Source organism: Hyperoodon ampullatus (assembly GCF_949752795.1).
Source record: "Hyperoodon ampullatus genome assembly, chromosome: 16".
Lineage (NCBI taxonomy): Eukaryota > Metazoa > Chordata > Mammalia > Artiodactyla > Ziphiidae > Hyperoodon > Hyperoodon ampullatus.
Window position 1 is genome coordinate 4258915 of NC_136929.1, and position 18536 is coordinate 4277450.

The 18536-nt window shown below is 38.3% G+C and overlaps 1 protein-coding gene across 1 annotated transcript in view; it reads right to left on the minus strand.

Annotated features, from left to right (window-relative positions):
• The window catches only part of MYO16 (myosin XVI), a gene marked incomplete at both ends in the record, with an annotated part of 485888 nt that overhangs the window by 247067 nt on the left and 220285 nt on the right, over nt 1-18536 (minus strand). The window contains one exon of the mRNA XM_079722050.1: nt 7684-7801. Coding sequence (XP_079578176.1) covers nt 7684-7801 — 118 coding nt within the window. The remainder of the gene's footprint in view (nt 1-7683; nt 7802-18536) is intronic.

Consider the following 18536-nt stretch of genomic DNA (forward strand, 5'->3'; position numbering starts at 1 on the left):
CTCTCACTGCTGGAAATACTGGAAGAAACTCACTGCAGCAAAGGCAAATACTATGTGAATTCATGAAGATACAATTTAATATACAGAATGGTACTAAGGTTTCAAGACCTAATATACTGGAATTATAAGAGGGAGCTAAATCGTGATTTGTAGTGCAGTGGTAGATAACGATACTGGTCCTTCAACAATAAAGTTTACATTCTAGTCAGGGAGGAAATAAGTAATGTGTCTGTAAGTAATGCAGGCGCAATGTGAATAGTGTCCAGTCATCTTCCTGGTTTATTGTGACCTCACATGTATTAGTAGGACTCATATCAAGGATTCATTATTTGCTCCTCTGCCTTTAAACATTACAAAAGCAAAAGAAAAAATAACCCGCATTGTAAATACATGTTGAAATTTCATTCAAAGCATGTGAAAAATGACGAAAGTATGCAATTTGGGAATCACAACCCCAGTTTTGCTTCAAAGATAGGACTGGAAATTCAGAATCTAGTGTTAATCAGAACTTAGGACCATATGTTTGGCATGCTGAAAATCCTACTGTTTCTGGAGTATTCTTTTTAGTTGAATTTAGGTTTATTCTTATCATTATGAATGGTCAGTAAACAGTTATGTACTTGAATTTTAAATGCAACTGAGAATTACTATAGTTTTCCACTTTGAAGTAAGAATTCATGGTCGATAATTTTTGGGATCAAAAAAACAGCAGTTTGGGCTTCCCTGGTGGCGCAGTGGTTGAGAGTCCGCCTGCCGATGCAGGGGACACGGGTTCGTGCCCCGGTCCGGGAGGATCCCACATGCCGTGGAGCGGCTGGGCCCCTGAGCCATGGCCGCTGAGCCTGCGCGTCCGGAGCCTGTGCTCCGCAACGGGAGAGGCCACAACAGTGAGAGGCCCGCGTACCACAAAAAAAACAAAAAAAAAAACCAACAAAAAAAACAAAAAAAACACAGCAGTTTTAGGAAGGAAAATGAATTTAATTTTTCCTTCCATTTGAACTATAAACCAAATTTTGTGTAATGAGTCTACTGTTAATTATTCCAGAGTCCAGCCTCTAAAAGCAAAAAATGCGAGGTCTCCCAATTTGGGTTTTATATAGCAAATCTACTTGAACAAATGGAACCACTGTTGCAGTGCTTTATTCCTATAAATTTTGTAAGTGGTCAATTTAGTCAGAATGATGATCAGTGCTTTAAAAAAGTCTCAAAATTAATAAACCTTATTAAGAAAAGTTGTCTCATTAGACACCTTCTAGAAGAGTTATCAAAAGTGCATAAAGAAAGACTCTTTCAAAATACCCCTTCAATTAGTGGCATTAAAGCCCGAAGGTGATGGTAAAATTAGAATGAGGTGGTGTGGTTTCTTTTCCATTTCTCCATGAGTATTTAATCAGGTGGTAATTTCAAGTTGAGGTCTTAATTATTAAATTTTCTTTCCTACTTTTTCCTTCTTAAGCAAAATGCTGAAAACATGTTCCATTTGTTATTGATAATATTAACCCTGAAGTAATTAACTGCTCAAGAGAATATTTCTAAAAATCTGTACACATAGGAAATAAACTGTCATAGCTGTCCCCACTGTTATTTTCTGGTCACCAACTAACGGAATAGCAGGTGAAAATGCAGGGCTAAGTGGTGACCTTCTGACCATCAAGTTTCTATACTCAGAGAAAAGACTGACCTTATGCCCACTTGTTCAAGCCAACACACAAGCTTAATTTAAAGCAGCATTCAGAACTAATCAAATTCCACATCACAGAGTGACTTCAGTACCTTTCATCTTTCAAAAACAGTATCATCCTAGTTAGTTCATCTCCAGCAGTGAATAAAATTGCTGTGGATTAGAAGAATTTCTGATCAGTAGGATTTTTTTTAAAAGTCCATCTTTAAGGAGAATTTAGATGGAAGAAAACAACCAAAAATTCAAAACAACCAAAAATTCTAATTTCTGTGAGATTCTAATATTCTCCTGAATGGGGAAAATGCAGGCCTTTCTGTTGTGTTTAAAATGAAACTGGAATAATGGAAAGAAAATGATAGGTTTTGAAGTTAAAAATGTTTCTGACTCATTCATGCAAGTGTCCATGCACAGAAAGTTTCTACTAATTTCTTGATTTCTGAAGACTTGTACATTTAAAAAAAAATTTTATGTCAGAAATATTCTTGACTGGAAGTATACTTGTGATCCTCCATCTTTCCAGAAATCTATGTGAGTAAGTCTTCCAAAAATTTTGCTACTGAAAAAATATATATGTTCGTGGATTATATGTAACATAATATGCAGTGAAAGGATTTTATAGAGTTATACCCATTTTTGTTCAAGATGAAACGAGGTGGAAAATATAAACCTCCCTCTCCTTCAAGAAGGTCAAGTGCCCCAGGTGCCCTTCCACTAGCTTCTAGAAACTTCCAGCACCCACTCTCTCTCTGCCCACCCAAGTGGTTATCAGTATATGACTAATAAGATCTCTTCCCAGAAATGCCCATCATGCCTTCAATCAGCAATCACCAAAAGCACACTGCTGATTAATTAGTGCAGCCAAATAGTCTCTCTTTCACCCCCAGGCACTACTTTTGACTTCACTCTCCAGGATCAGTAATGCCAGGGGTGTTATAGGTGAACGGTGCCTCAAACAGGAGTCCAAAGTACGGTCCCCAGTCCTGAATCTGATACTGGCATCTACATGTCCCTCTTAACCTCACTTTCCCCATCCGTAAGTGGGGACAAAAAGGAAAAAGGATCCCAGGCTTCCCGGATCCCAAGAGGAGGAATCACTATTTAAAGTACCTACTGTGTACCAGGCACTGTGCTAGGTGTTTTTCCAACTTCGCCTCATTTAAATCCTGTTGCAGGCCTTTTCACATTTAAACACAACTGGCTTATCTCCAAAGCCCAGGCTGTTTGCACTAAAAGATGCTGTTCTTCAAAGGAGATGCAATCAATTAAAGCACTCTGAAATATTTTTTAAATTTATTTCTTTTTTTTCATTAAAATTTTTTTAAACAAATTTTTAATAAAAAAAATTTTAAATATATTTAAAAATTTTTAAATTTAAAATTAAAAAAAAAAATTTTTGTTTTTAAATTTTTTGGCCACACCGCATGGCTTGTGGGATCATACTTCCCCAACCAGGGATCAAACCCAGGCCCTCGGCAGTGAAAGTGTTGAGTCCTGACCACTGGACTGCCGGGGAATTCCTGGAAACTTTTTTTTTTTAATTGAAGTATAGTTGGTTTACAATGTTGTATTAGTTTCAGGTGTACAGCAAAGTGATTCAGTTTCGTATATATATATGTATATATATTCTTTTTCTGATTCTTTTCTATTACAGGTTATTACAAAATACTGAGTATAATTCCATGTGCTATACAATAGGTCCATGTTGGTTATCTATTTTATATACAGTGGTGTGTATATGATAATCCCAACCTCCTAATTTATCCAGCCCCTTCCCCTTTGATAATCATGTTTATTTTTTATGTCTGTGGGTCTATTTCTGCTTTATATATAAGTTCATTTGTATCTTTTTTTTAGATTCCACATATAAGGGATATCATGACATTTGTCTTTCTCTGTCTGACTTACTTCACTTAGTATGATAATCTCTAGGTCCATCCATGTTGCTGCAAATGGCATTATTTCTTTTTTTATGGCTGAGTAATATTCCATTGTATATATACCACATCTTCTTTATCCATTCATCTGTCTATGAACATTTAGGTTGCTTCCATGTCTTGGCTATTGTAAACAGTGCTGCAACGAACATTGGGGTGCGTGTATCCTTTTGAACCACGTTTTTTCAGGATTCATACCCAGAAGTGGGATTGCTTGATCATATGTTAGTTCTATTTTTAGTTTTTTAAGGAACCTCCATACTGTTCTCCACAGTGGCTGTATCAATTTACATTCCCACCAACAGTGCAGGAGGGTTCTCTTTTCTCTGCACTCTCTCTAGCATTTATTATTTATAGACTTTTTGATGATGGCCATTCTGAAACTTTTAAAAGAACTGAGAGTATAATACTAAGGATAGTTGACGATGATATCAATGAAGATAAAAACTATTTATCTGTTTGTTTATTTAAAATTAAGTTTTGAAAAAACAAAATGCCAATATCTTAATATATTTTTCATCTCTTTGTGTTCACTCTAAGTTTTAACTTTCCCAAGTAGATAACACAGCCTTGGCATATTTATTGGGAAACATCTCTGACTGTTAGTAAATTTCAATTTCCACTTCAATAAGCCTGGGTGTCTTCAAGGCACAGAAAAGACAAGGAGCCAATTATTCTTCCCTTCCCACACATGGGTTCTGGGTCCTGCTACCTTTGTAGACCCTTCAGCACGTTTCTGTTTTGCCAGCCTCCACACTTGGGAAGCGGATAATGGTTCTACACTTAGCACATACAAACTCTCATTATGAAGAGAATCAGGTCTAATTTACAAAAAATAATCCAGAGTTAAATGTTGATAACTTTCCTTGACTATTGCACACTCTCAATAATAGGTGTTCTTTGCTGGCATGAATGAGTTCCCGAGGCGTTTACACAGTCCCCTCCCTGAACTGAATTATGGCTGCTTTGCTGTGATCGCTCCCCAGTGCAACTCCTCAGTCTGTAATCCAACAGATACTGAACACAGGCCTACTGTGCGCCCGGACAGACAAGCGCTCTGCCATCAGCAAACCTGTATCCTCAGAGGAGTCACAGACAACAACCGGACAAATGGGAAAGGACGCTTTCAGATTTTGACAAGAGCGGGGGAAGAAATAAGGGGGGAGACTGGTCTGCAGTCAACAGAGTTGGAATCAAGGGAGCACATTAGAAACAGGGGCTTGGGGAATTTAGAAAGATTACACTGTTAAAGAAGTAATCAGATGGGAAAAATCCCTGGACTGAAAGCCCAGGTTAGAATGTTCTTTATTAACTAAACTTTCTTCAAAATAAGAAACAATCCTGACTTTCTGTAGGTGATGTTTCATAAAACTGAGACTTGTATTTTCTTTGTTACAATTGGTGGTTGCATCCCTGATCAAGGAGTTGGCATTAAATTATAAAAGTATAAGCAATAATGTCGATAAAGGAAATATACAGCATCTCTCAACCTTAAAAGTAGTAATATAATATTCCCTGTACAATAAACTCATTACAACTATTTTACGTGTTGATAATTTAAGAAAATCTAGACTACCATGAAGCATGAAATCAACCTGTAACCTACATATATTTTACCTATTTTGAGGTATAAAAACCTTAGTCCAATTTGGTTTACTATTTTAGTGAACACTTAAAATTCAGAAGGTTTTTACACAGGACTCATTTGAAGAACTCAGCTGTCTTTAAAAAACATGTAAAGTAATTTAAATTGATACTTTTTAAATTTTTTCTTTCAGAAAAGGATTCTTAGTGATGAAATTATTCAAAAATATCCCATTGACATACAGCTTCTTAAAGTGTTTTAACAGTGCCTGTGTTTGGAGGTGATGATGATACATTTTCTTAGACTGAGAATAATTTTGAAAAGTAAAGACAGACACAATAGATCTCTCCTTATTCTCTGTCGTGGGGTGAACTGTGTCCCACAAAAAGATATGGCTAAGCCCCAAGCCCCCATACCTGTGCATGTGACCTCATCTGAAAATGAAGTCACGTGCCAGGTGGACAGTACACTGATGCCCACAGCTCTTTAACAATTCAGAGGGCATTTCAGGACCTGGAAGTGCCTCAGGTTCATCTGTATGAATATTTATTGTTGCCCTGTCACAGTGTGCAGCCTGCAGAGGCTGTGTGAGAGGTGTCTGTGGGTCTGATTATGCTGTAGCTCCGTGGGGCTGCCTGATGATTAACAGAAGGCTCCGCAAGTAAGCCTTTGCCTTCTGTTTTTATGCAGCATACAATTATTTTCTAAATTAATGTTCCTGAGGAGGACATGTTAAATTCTATCCAGAAAAGAAAGTAAACAAAATTAGGAATGCATAAGACCATCAGAAGCCACTTATTTTCATCTTGGTAAAGGGAATATTGAATCAAGAAGAAGCTGTATCAGTTTCAGGTGTACAACAAAGTGATTCAGTTATACATATACATGTATCTGTTCTTTTTCAAATTCTTTTCTCTATTTGGTTGTTACAGAGTTGTTAATCAACTGCACACCAATATAAAATAAAAAGTTAAAAAAAGTATAAACTTTACAACCACACACACAAAAATAAAATTCTTCCATTTTTTTTCCAAAAAAGAACACGCTGTATCTCCTCAGAGCCAATTGTGCATAAGCCCTAGCATCCGGCTTTACTTGGGTTGGGCTAAGACTGTCCCTCTCAAACTTCAGTGTTTGTCTGAATCACCAGGGAATTGCCAGGAATTGTTCAAGTCCCAATCCTGAGGTCTGCAGTGGGGCATAGGAGATTGCATTTCTAACAAGCTCCCAGATTACACAGTGTCCTTATTTATCTTCAGGTCCCCCTGGAGTAGCAAGGGGCTTGGACGTGCAACCTTCGGAACCCCTGAATCTCCCAGCTGCTATGGCTCCAACCCTTGGTGCCGGAAAGCTCAGGGGAAATTATGCTCATAAATGAGGTGGCCAGGCTGTGCCCTCTACTTGGAGGGATAGTCTCACTGGGGTGTTACAAACAAAGATGTGAAAACCAGAGTTTGAGGCTCAAGACATTTCTCCTCTGAGGTTTTCCTAAAATGGTAGATGTTCAAATAGAGCTCTTAGCCATGGAGTGAGAAACAAAACAAAACAGCCCTCCTATTGCAGAATTTAAGCCTCTAACATCAACATCTAAAATTATCTTTTCTGACTCTTTTTATGCATATTTTTTACTAAATTTCATTTAGTACTAATGGGATTTGGACATACCTTACTGCAAAATACAGGTTATTTGTTTTTAAACTATGGTCAAAAGTGACTTTTGTTTCCTGAAGGGAAGATAGTGTAACTTGAAACACCAAATAAAACTGATCTCTTTCAAAGATAATTACAATTGTTTGTGGGCTAACAGCTGTTAAAAAAATTTTGAAAATACTCTATTCCTCCAAGTAGATTCAGGCATTCTAACTACAGTTATATTCATGTTATTAATTTGCATGGATAATCTGTTTTGATTTGAAAGATGTAAAATCCCAAGTGACTTCTACATTAGTTGAATTTCAAATAAGGGGTTTTCATGAAGTACACATTAAATATTTAAATCAAATAAGAAATAGTTCTGTTTGGGTTTAGTTGGGTGATCACTTTGATTTTTTGATTTGTTTTAATTCAATCATTTTAAAATACAGATTCAGTTTTATTTAAAATAGATTTCAACGTATCTTGCAAGAAGGAATTATGTACTCAAGTTACACATTATTTTGATACTTAAGTTTGTTTCTGTGTTCAGCAAGTGATTCATTTCAGCTATTTTTGATTTGGTTTCATATTGTATAGTTTACACAAAAATTGCCTTGAAAGGTTTGCCTTGCATTTCAGAATATTTTTCAATTCACAAAAAGTTTAGAACTCCTAACTTGACACCTTGGGTGTGTACACTGATACACTCACATGTGGGTGCGCACACACACACACACACACATGCACACGCACACGCACACACACCGGTCACTGTTGCCATGGTGCTTGGTGTTTCTCTGCCCCCTTCTGGTAGCTCCAGGGATCTCCTTTGTTAATTTTACACTTACCTCCAGTTAAGTGTTTTTTCCTCTCACAGAATTGTAGTTCAAAATACTTTATGAAGCAGCTGGACAGGTCATTAAGGGTGGTCTTGGCATGTCCAAAGGCTTCTAAGATGCTCATGACCTGTAGCAAAAGGGAAACATTTATTATTTTTTTAAAGGGAAACATTTATTGAGTTACGCATCTGTTTAAACAAAATTGGGTAATAATAGCAAAGAGACAGGAATATTCCCTCAGCTAAGAGGTTCTCCATTGTTCATACAACACAATATTGCAATTTTAAGGTCATTCTTTTCTCAAATGCAAACTGCTAGCATCCTCCCTCTCAAACGGTAGCTAACAGTAACAAGATAATTATGCACAGAGCACATGACTCCCTTCTTTTCACTAGCCTCTCAGTGTAACACACACACACACACACACACACACAACTCAGCACATGCTATTTGGGCTTTTTAACTTGAATAGAACAGTAGAAGTGCTTCTCTGGCTTTGGAGGGAGGAATTAGTGTTAATATAAGCAATAGTCAGAATTTCCTTTAAAAATAACGAATTCACTTAAACATTTGTTTATAACCTTCTTCGGAACCTGTATTTACTTTGCCACATACTCTTTTGCACCCCGAGCCCCTAGATAACCCTCCCATACCCTGTTTTTGCTCCATAATAAGAATTCTAGATGAAGCCATTGGATCCAGTGTATCTTATCACGAGGTGCTCTTGTAGAGATGGGTGTTTGCAGCTTTAAAATGCTGTTAATACAGCTCCACAGATCAACCCTGGCATCTGAAATTCTTCACATATTTCCTTAAAAATTGACTATAGGATGAATGTCATTTTTTTCTCACAACCGATTGTGCCTGTGATAATGATCATGGCTAAGGAATTCTCCAAAATGTATGAAAATCTGGAAGGTTCAAAGGTACTTTTCTGTATCTTTCAAGATACTGACATCTTAAATGTAGTTCCTGCATCAACCACAAGATGGGCGCACTATGATACCTTATTGATACACTTGGTGGTGGCTTATAATTTCTGATGATAGTATTTTTTGAGACTTTTATTCTAAATTAGAAAAAAGAAGTTTGCTGCTATTTTTTAACTTTCTGGTTACTGCTCTACTAAGGCATTCAATTCACCTGGAAGTATTTTATATTTTGAAAGATTATAAAACGACACTTTGATTCTAATCATGAGTCACAGTGCTAAACATTGTGGAAATAGTGAAATATATTAAAACGTCTGTTTCTGAAGTTTGAACTTTTGGAGAGAAACACTGAATCTTTACAGAAACCCTATGATTTAGGTCTCTTTACAATAACCTAATTTTAAAGATCATAACAGTGCATTGATAGTAGTAATGGCAGAAATGTTTCTGAAAAATAATTTGAAACAGTATTTATGAAGTTCCTATAAAACAACTTTTTCCAACAACTTAATATGAAATAAATATATAGCAAAATTAATAGTGTAATTATATCACATTTTAAACCTTTATAATATTACAATAAACAATTGTTTAAAAATTCATAAAAAGGAATAAAATAAAAATTTTAAATATTTTGGCTTCTAGTTTGTTGGCGTTGTATCTGATAACACACTAATTTCTTATTATAATAGAAAATGAATATAAAAGATAATGAATGACCCACGCCCAGACAGGAAGTCCAGGGTAATGAACGGCGCGATGCATGTGCTCTGCCCGCCCTTTCCAGCTCTGCTAATGACAAGTTCTATCACCGTGAGCAAGTTTCATAAATTCCCAAACCTCCTTTCCTTTACTCTAAGCAGAATAACCCCTTCAGTGGTTATCAGAGTCCGGTGTATGAAGCGCTCAGCTTGGTGCCTGGCACATGGTAAACATTCAACAAATAGCAAAGATTAGTTTTGTTTTTGTTAATAATAGTAGAAAACATTTATACTTCACTTACTATGTGCCAGGAACTATATATATATATATATATATATATATATATATATATATATATATATATATACACACACACATATATACATATATAGTTATATATAAATTATATATAACCGTACACACACATTCATATATATGTACGAACGTATATGCGTGTATATGTATAAATAACTTCTTTTAATTCTCACAACTACAGTCTCCATTTTATAGAAAAGGAAATTGATGGATTAAGTAAATTTCCCAAGGTTCAGAGCTTATAAATAGTGGAGCTGGGATTGAAACCCGAGCAATCTCTTGCAGAATCAGTGTGTTTAATCACCGTATCTGAATAACAATAAAGACATATAAGGCAGAAAATCAGCATAAACCTAAAACTACTGAACAAATATAAATACATGGCATTCTTTCATTGTGCACTGCTGGTCCACGATTCAAGATTAAACTGAAATGAGGTGTTTTTGGGGTTTTTTAAAAATCTTTAATCATCCACTTGCCCAATAGGTGGCGCTAAACAAGTGTGTTAAGAGAAATACAGTAAAAAGGCAAACCCAATACTGTTCTGCTGCTCAACTTTAAAACAAAATAATGAGAATATTGTGCCATAATAAAATTTTAAATAAAAATATAGGCAAAGGGAAGTAAGTATACATTTCCTCAGTATTTACTGTTTCCAATTTTATTAGCATGATTTCTTCCTATTTTTCATTGGAATTTTTTTCTATAAAATTTTCATAGTTCTGCCACTAAAAGTTAGGCGCTCTTATCCTGGTAGTAGTTAGTCAGCTGGATTTTCTCAAAGTAAAAACTTGTAGCCTCCTCAATAAAAAATAAGGGCTTAATCAAGGTGACCCCATCACTCTCTGTGAAAGCAGTTGCTCAATAAATATTTATTTAAGTAATTTAAATAGGACTGAATGTCTTAAAGTTGAAACTCATTTGGGCCAGAATTAGTGAAAAGTCCCAGGCAATTGTGTTTTTTCCCAAAACATGACTTTTATGTTCCAATAAACCTACTGCCATGGAAAGTCCCTGCTTCCACAGTTTGAAATTCAAATAGAGGGACTAGAAACAACCAACCTCTTAACTGATCTCAGCTGTTTTGAAATTGTCCAGGGAAACAAAAGCAATATCTGCAGTGATAGGATTCAAACCCATCTGCCCATGGGATAAATCTCACTCTGAAGCCCATCGCAAAGGCAGAAGGTAAACCTAAGTAGACTTTCAAGACAGGACAATTGAAGTATAAGATTAAAATCCAGAAAAGTTACAGCTGTGCGTCCTTTAAAAATATGTGTATTACCTGCATAAAATTACCAAAAATCAACTCTGGAGCTCTTCTTCAGATACCAGTTAAATCTCTTTCTCTCCCTCTCTGCACCCCCTGTGGAGAACAATGCTCACCGTGATAGCATGGAACATAGAAATGGCCATCGTCCTCTCAAACCCCTTTCTTTTGTGCCCCCCACAACTCCGGATAATAACCATTAATTAATTTATTTTTATTTTATTTATTTATTTATTTATTTATTTATTTATTTATTTATTTATTTTAATTTTTATTAGTTTCTGCTTTATAACAAAGTGAATCAGTCATACATATACATCTGTTCCCACATCCCTTCCCTCATGCATCTCCCTCCCTCCCACCCTCCCCATCCCACCCCTCCAGGCGGTCACAAAGCACCGAGCTGATCTCCCTGTGCTATGCGGCTGCTTCCCACTAGCTACCTACCTTACGTTTGGTAGTGTATATATGTCCATGCCTCTCTTTCGCTTCGTCACAGCTTACCCTTCCCCCTCCCCATATCCTCAAGTCCATTCTCAAGTAGGTCTGTGTCTTCATTCCCGTTTTACCCCTAGGTTCTTCATGACATTTTTTTTTAATTCCATATACATGTGTTAGCATACGGTATTTGTCTTTCTCTTTCTGACTTACTTCACTCTGTATGACAGACTCTAGGTCTATCCACCTCAATACAAATAGCTCAGTTTCGTTTCTTTTTATGGCTGAGTAATATTCCATTGTATATATGTGCCACATCTTCTTTATCCATTCATCCGATGATGGACACTTAGGTTGTTTCCAGCTCCGGGCTATTGTGAATAGAGCTGCAATGAACATTTTGGTACATGTCTCTTTTTGAATTATGGTTTTCTCAGGGTATATGCCTAGTAGTGGGATTGCTGGGTCATATGGTAGTTCTATTTTTAGTTTTTTAAGGAACCTCCATACTGTTCTCCATAGTGGCTGTACCAATTCACATTCCCACCAGCAGTGCAAGAGTGTTCCCATTTCTCCACACCCTCTCCAGCATTTATTGTTTCTAGATTTCTTGATGATGGCCATTCTGACTGGTGTGAGATGATATCTCATTGTAGTTTTGATTTGCATTTCTCTAATGATTAATGATGTTGAGCATTCTTTCATGTGTTTGTTGGCAGTCTGTATATCTTCTTTGGAGAAATGCCTATTTAAGTCTTCTGCCCATTTTTGGATTGGGTTGTTTGTTTTTTTGTTATTGAGCTGCATGAGCTGCTTATAAATTTTGGAGATTAATCCTTTGTCAGTTGCTTCATTTGCAAATATTTTCTCCCATTCTGAGGGTTGTCTTTTGGTCTTGTTTATGGTTTCCTTTGCTGTGCAAAAGCTTTGAAGTTTCATTAGGTCCCATTTGTTTATCTTTGTTTTTAGTTCCATTTCTCTAGGAGGTGGGTCCAAAAGGATCTTGCTGTGATTTATGTCATAGAGTGTTCTGCCTATGTTTTCCTCTAAGAGTTTGATAGTTTCTGGCCTTACATTTAGGTCTTTAATCCATTTTGAGCTTATTTTTGTGTATGGTGTTAGGGAATGATCTAATCTCATACTTTTACATGTCCCTATCCAGTTTTCCCAGCACCACTTATTGAAGAGACTGTCCTTTCTCCATTGTACATTCCTGCCTGCTTTATCAAAGATAAGTTGACCATATGTGCGTGGGTTTATCTCTGGGCTTTCTATCCTGTTCCATTGATCTATCTTTCTGTTTTTGTGCCAGTACCACACTGTCTTGATTACTGTAGCTTTGTAGTATAGTCTGAAGTCAGGGAGCCTGATTCCTCCAGCTCCATTTTTCGTTCTCAAGATTGCTTTGGCTATTCGGGGTCTTTTGTTTTTCCAAACAAATTTTGAAATTTTTTGTTATAGTTCTGTGAAAAATGCCAGTGGTAGTTTGATAGGGATTGCATTGAATCTGTAGATTGCTTTGGGTAGTAGAGTCATTTTCACAATATTGATTCTTCCAATCCAAGAACATGGTACACCTCTCCATCTATTTGTATCATCTTTAATTTCTTTCATCAGTGTCTTATAATTTTTTGCATGCAGGTCTTTTGTCTCCTTAGGTAGGTTTATTCCTAGATATTTTATTCTTTTTGTTGCAATGGTAAATGGGAGTGTTTTCTTGATTTCACTTTCAGATTTTTCATCATTAGTATATAGGAATGCCAGAGATTTCTGTGCATTAATTTTGTATCCTGCTAGTTTACCAAATTCATTGATTAGCTCTAGTAGTTTTTCGGTAGCATCTTTAGGATTCTCTATGTATAGTATCATGTCATCTGCAGACAGTGACAGCTTTACTTCTTCTTTTCCAATTTGGATTCCTTTTATTTCCTTTTCTTCTCTGATTGCTGTGGCTAAAACTTCCTAAACTAGGTTGAATAAGAGTGGTGAGAGTGGGCAACCTTGTCTTGTTCCTGATCTTAGTGGAAATGGTTTCAGTTTTTCACCATTGAGGATGATGTTGGCTGTGGGTTTGTCATATATGGCCTTTATTATGTTGAGGAAAGTTCCCTCTATGCCTACTTTCTGCAGGGTTTTTATCAAAAATCGGTGTTGAATTTTGTCAAAAGCTTTCTCTGAATCTACTGAGATGATCATATGGTTTTTCTTCTTCAGTTTGTTAATATGGTGTATCACGTTGATTGATTTGCATATATTGAAGAATCCTTGCATTCCTGGAATAAACCCCACTTGATCATGGTGTATGATCCTTTTAATGTGCTGTTGGATTCCGTTTGCTAGTATTTTGTTGAGGATTTTTGCATCTATGTTCATCAGTGATATTGGCCTGTAGTTTTCTTTCTTTGTGACATCCTTGTCTGGTTTTGGTATCAAGGTGATGATGGCCTCGTAGAATGAGTTTGGGAGTGTTCCTTCCTCTGAAATTGTTTGGAAGAGTTTGAGAAGGATGGGTGTTAGCTCTTCTCTAAATGTTTGATAGAATTCACCTGTGAAGCCATCTGGTCCTGGGCTTTTGTTTGTTGGAAGATTTTTTATCACAGTTTCAATTTCAGTGCTTCTGATTGGTCTATTCATATTTTCTATTTCTTCCTGATTCAGTCTTGGCAGGTTGTGCATTTCTAAGAATTTGTCCATTTCTTCCAGGTTGTCCATTTTATTGGCATAGAGTTTCTTGTAGTAATCTCTCATGATCTATTGTATTTCTGCAGTGTCAGTTGTTACTTCTCCTTTTTCATTTCTAATTCTATTGATTTGAGTCTTCTCCCTTTTTTTCTTGATGAGTCTGGCTAATGGCTTGTCAATTTTGTTTATCTTCTCAAAGAACCAGCTTTTAGTTTTATTGATCTTTGCTATTGTTTCCTTCATTTCTTTTTCATTTATTTCTGATCTGATCTTTATGATTTCTTTCCTTCTGCTAACTTTAGGGTTTTTTTGTTCTTCTTTCTCTAATTGCTTTAGGTGCAGGGTCAGGTTGTTTACTCAAGATGTTTCCTGTTTCTTAAGGTGGGATTGTATTGCTATAAACTTCCCCCTTAGAACTGCTTTTGCTGCGTCCCATAGGTTTTGGGTCGTCGTGTCTCCATTGTCATTTGTTTCTAGGTATTTTTTTATTTCCTCTTTGATTTCTTCAGTGATCACTTCGTTATTGAGTAGTGTATTGTTTAGCCTCCATGTGTTTGCATTTTTTACAGAACTTTTCCTGTAATTGATGTCTAGTCTCATAGCATTGTGGTCGGAAAAGATACTTGATACAATTTCAATTTTCTTAAATTTACCAAGGCTTGATTTGTGACCGAAGATATGATCTATCCTGCAGAATGTTCCATGAGCACTTGAGAAAAATGTGTATTCTGTTGTTTTTGGATGGAATGTCCTATAAATATCAATTAAGTCCATCTTGTTTAATGTATCATTTAAAGCTTGTGTTTCCTTATTTATTTTCATTTTGGATGATCTGTCCATTGGTGAAAGTGGGGTGTTAAAGTCCCCTACTATGAGTGTGTTACTGTCAATTTCCCCTTTTATGGCTGTTAGTATTTGCCTTATGTATTGAGGTGCTCCTATGTTGGGTGCATAAATATTTACAATTGTTATATCTTCTTCTTGGATCGATCCCTTGATCATTATGTAGTGTCCTTCTTTGTCTCTTCTAATAGTCTTTATTTTAAAGTCTATTTTGTCTGATATGAGAATTGCTACTCCAGCTTTCTTTTGATTTCCACTTGCATGGAATATCTTTTTCCATCCCCTTACTTTCAGTCTGTATGTGTCTCTAGGTCTGAAGTGGGTCTCTTGTAGACAGCATATATATGGGTCTCGTTTGTGTATCCATTCAGCCAATCTGTGTCTTTTGGTTGGAGCATTTAGTCCATTTACATTTAAGGTAATTATTGATATGTATGTTCCTATTCCCATTTCCTTAATTTCTTTGGGTTCGTTATTGTAGGTATATTCCTTCTGTTGTGTTTCTTGCCTAGAGAAGTTCCTTTAGCATTTGTTGTAAAGCTGCTTTGGTGATGCTGAACTCTCTCAGCTTTTGCTTGTCTGTAAAGGTTTTAATTTCTCCATCAAATCTGAATGAGATCCTTGCTGGGTAGAGTAATCTTGGTTGCAGGTTTCTCTCCTTCATCTCTTTAATTATGTCCTGCCACTCCCTTCTGGCTTGTAGAGTTTCTGCTGAGAGATCAGCTGTTAACCTGATGGGGATTCCCTTGTGTGTTATTTGTTTTTTTTCCCTTGCTGCTTTTAATATGATTTCTTTGTGTTTAATTTTTGACAGTTTGATTAATATGTGTCTTGGCATATTTCTCCTTGGATTTATTCTGTATGGGACTCTCTGTGCCTCCTGGACTTGATTAACTATTTCCTTTCCCATATTAGGGAAGTTTTCAACTATAATCTCTTCAAATATTTTCTCAGTCCCTTTCTTTTTCTCTTCTTCTTCTGGAACCCCTATAATTTGAATGTTGGTGTGTTTAATGTTGTCCCAGAGGTCTCTGAGACTGTCCTCTGTTCTTTTCATTCTTTTTTCTTTATTTTGCTCTGCATCAGTTATTTCCACTATTTTATCTTCCATCTCACTTATCCATTCTTCTGCCTCAGTTATTCTGCTATTGATCCCATCTCGAGTATTTTTCATTTCATTTATTGTGTTTTTAATCGATGCTTGATTCATCTTTAGTTCTTCTAAGTCCTTGTTAACTGTTTCTTGCATTTTGTCTATTCTATTTCCAAGATTTTGGATCTTGGAAATAGAATCTTGGATCAGCTTTACTATCGTTATTCTGAATTCTTTTTCAGGTAGACTGCGTATTACCTCTTCATTTGTTAGGTCTGGTAGGTTTTTATCTTGCTCCTTCACCTGCTGTGTGTTTTTCTGCCTTCTCATTTTGCTTATGTTACTGTGTTTGGGGTCTCCTTTTTGCAGGCTGCAGATTCATAGTTCCCGTTGTTTTTGGTGTCTGTCCCCCGTGGCTAAGGTTGTTTCAGTAGGTTGTGTAGGCTTCCTGGTGGGGGGGACTAATGCCTGTGTTCTGGTGGTTGAGGCTTGATCTTGTCTTTCTGGTGGACAGGACCATGTCTGGTGGTGTGTTTTGGGGTGCTTATGGCCTTATTATGTTTTTAGGTAGCCTCTCTGCCAATGGGTGGGGTTGTGTTTCTGCCTTGCTAGTTGCTTGGCATAGGGTGACCAGCACTGTAGCTTGCTGGTCGTTGACTGAAGCTGGGTGCTGCTGTTGAGATGGAGATCTCTGGGAGATTTTCGCCGCTTGATATTATGTGGAGCTGGGAGGTCTCTTGTGGACCCGTGTCCTGAAGTTGGCTCTCCCACTTCAGAGGCACAGCACTGACTCCTGGCTGCAGCACCAAGAGCCTTTCATCTACCCGGCTCAGAATAAAAGGGAGAAAAAGTAGAAAGAAAGAATTAGTAGAAGAACAAAAGAGAGAGAGAAAGAAAGGGAGAAGGAAAGAAAGGAAGGAAGGAAGAAAGAAAGGAGGGAGGGTGGGTGGGAGGAAGGATGGAAAGAAAGAAAGAAAGGAGGGAGCGAGGAATGAAAGCAAAAGGAAGAGTGAATGGAAGAAGGGAGGGAGGGAGGGAGGAAGGAAAGAAAGAAAGAAAGAAAGAAAGAAAGAAAGAAAGAAAGAAAGAAAGAAAGAAAGAAAGAAAGAAAGACAGGAGGGAGGGAGGGAGGAAGGAAAGAAAAAGAAAGAGTGAAAGGAAGAAGGGAGGGAGGGAGGAAGGAAGGAAAGAAAGAGAGAAAGAAGGAAAGGAGGCACGGAGGGAGGGAGGGAGGAAGGGAAGGTAGGAAAGAAAGAAAGAGCAGGTAAAGTAAAATAGAATAAAGTATAAAATATAGTAGCGTTATTAAAATTAAAAAGTAATTATTGAAAAAAAAACGGACAGATAGAACCCTGGGACATATGGTGGAAGCAAAGCTATACAGAGAAAATCTCACACAGAAGAATACACATACACATTCACAAAAAGAGACAGGGGGAAAAATCGAAAATCTTGCTCTCAAAATCCACCTCCTCAATTTGGGATAATTCGTTGTAAAAAGAGGAAAAGGGGGAAAAGTCTGAAATCTTGCTCTCAAAGTCCACCTCCTCAATTTGGGTTAATTCGTTGTAAAAAGAGGAAAAGGGGGGAAAGTCTTAAATCTTGTCCTCAAAGTCCACTTTCTCAATTTGGGATGATTCGCTGTCCATTCATGCACTCCACAGACGCAGGGCACATCAAGTGGACCGTGGAACTTTAATCCGCTGCCTCCAAGGCTGCACAGAGAGATTTCCCTGTCTCTTCTCTGCTCTCACAGCTCCCGGGTCTCAGCCTTGGACCTGGCCCCGCCTCTGCGCGTAGGTCGCCGGAGGGCATCCGTTCTTCGCTCAGACAGGATGGGTTTAAAGGAGCCGCTGATTCGGGGGCTCTGGGTCACTCAGGCAGAGGGGAGGGAGGGGCGTGCAGTGTGGGGCGGGCCTGCGGCGGCAGAGGCCGGCATGACGTTGCACCAGACCATGGCACTCCGTGCGCTTTCCCGGGAAAGCCGTCCCCGGGTCCCGGGACCCCGGCAGTGGCGGGGTGCACAGGCTCCCCGGAAGGCGGGGTGGACAGTGACCTGCGCTCGCACACAGGCCTTGTGGCGGCGGCGGCAGCAGCCCCAGCGTCCCACGCCCGTCTCCGAGGTCCGCGCCTGTCTCCGGCGCTTCCCCAAGCAGCCCTCTTAATGCCCTCTCCTCGCGCACCAGGAAACAAAAGGGAAGAAAAAGTCTCTTGCCTCTTCGGCAGCTCCAGACCCTTTCCCCGGACTCCCTCCGGGCTAGCCGTGGTGCACTAACCCCTTCAGGCTCTCTTCCTGCCGCCAGCCCCAGTCCTCTCCCTGCGCTCCGACTGAAAGCCGATACCCGAGCCTCAGCTCCCAGCCCCGCCCGCCCCGGCGGCCGAGCAGACAAGCCTCTCGGGCTGGTGTGTGCCTGAGGGCACCGATCCTCTGTGCCGGAATCTCTCCGCTTTGCCCTCCGCACCCCTGTTGCTGTGCTCTCCTCCGCTACTCCGAAGCTTTCCCCCTCCGCCACCTGCAGTCTCCTCCCGCGAAGGGGCTTCTAGTGTGTGGAAACCTTTCCTCCTTCACGGCTCCCTCCCACTGGTG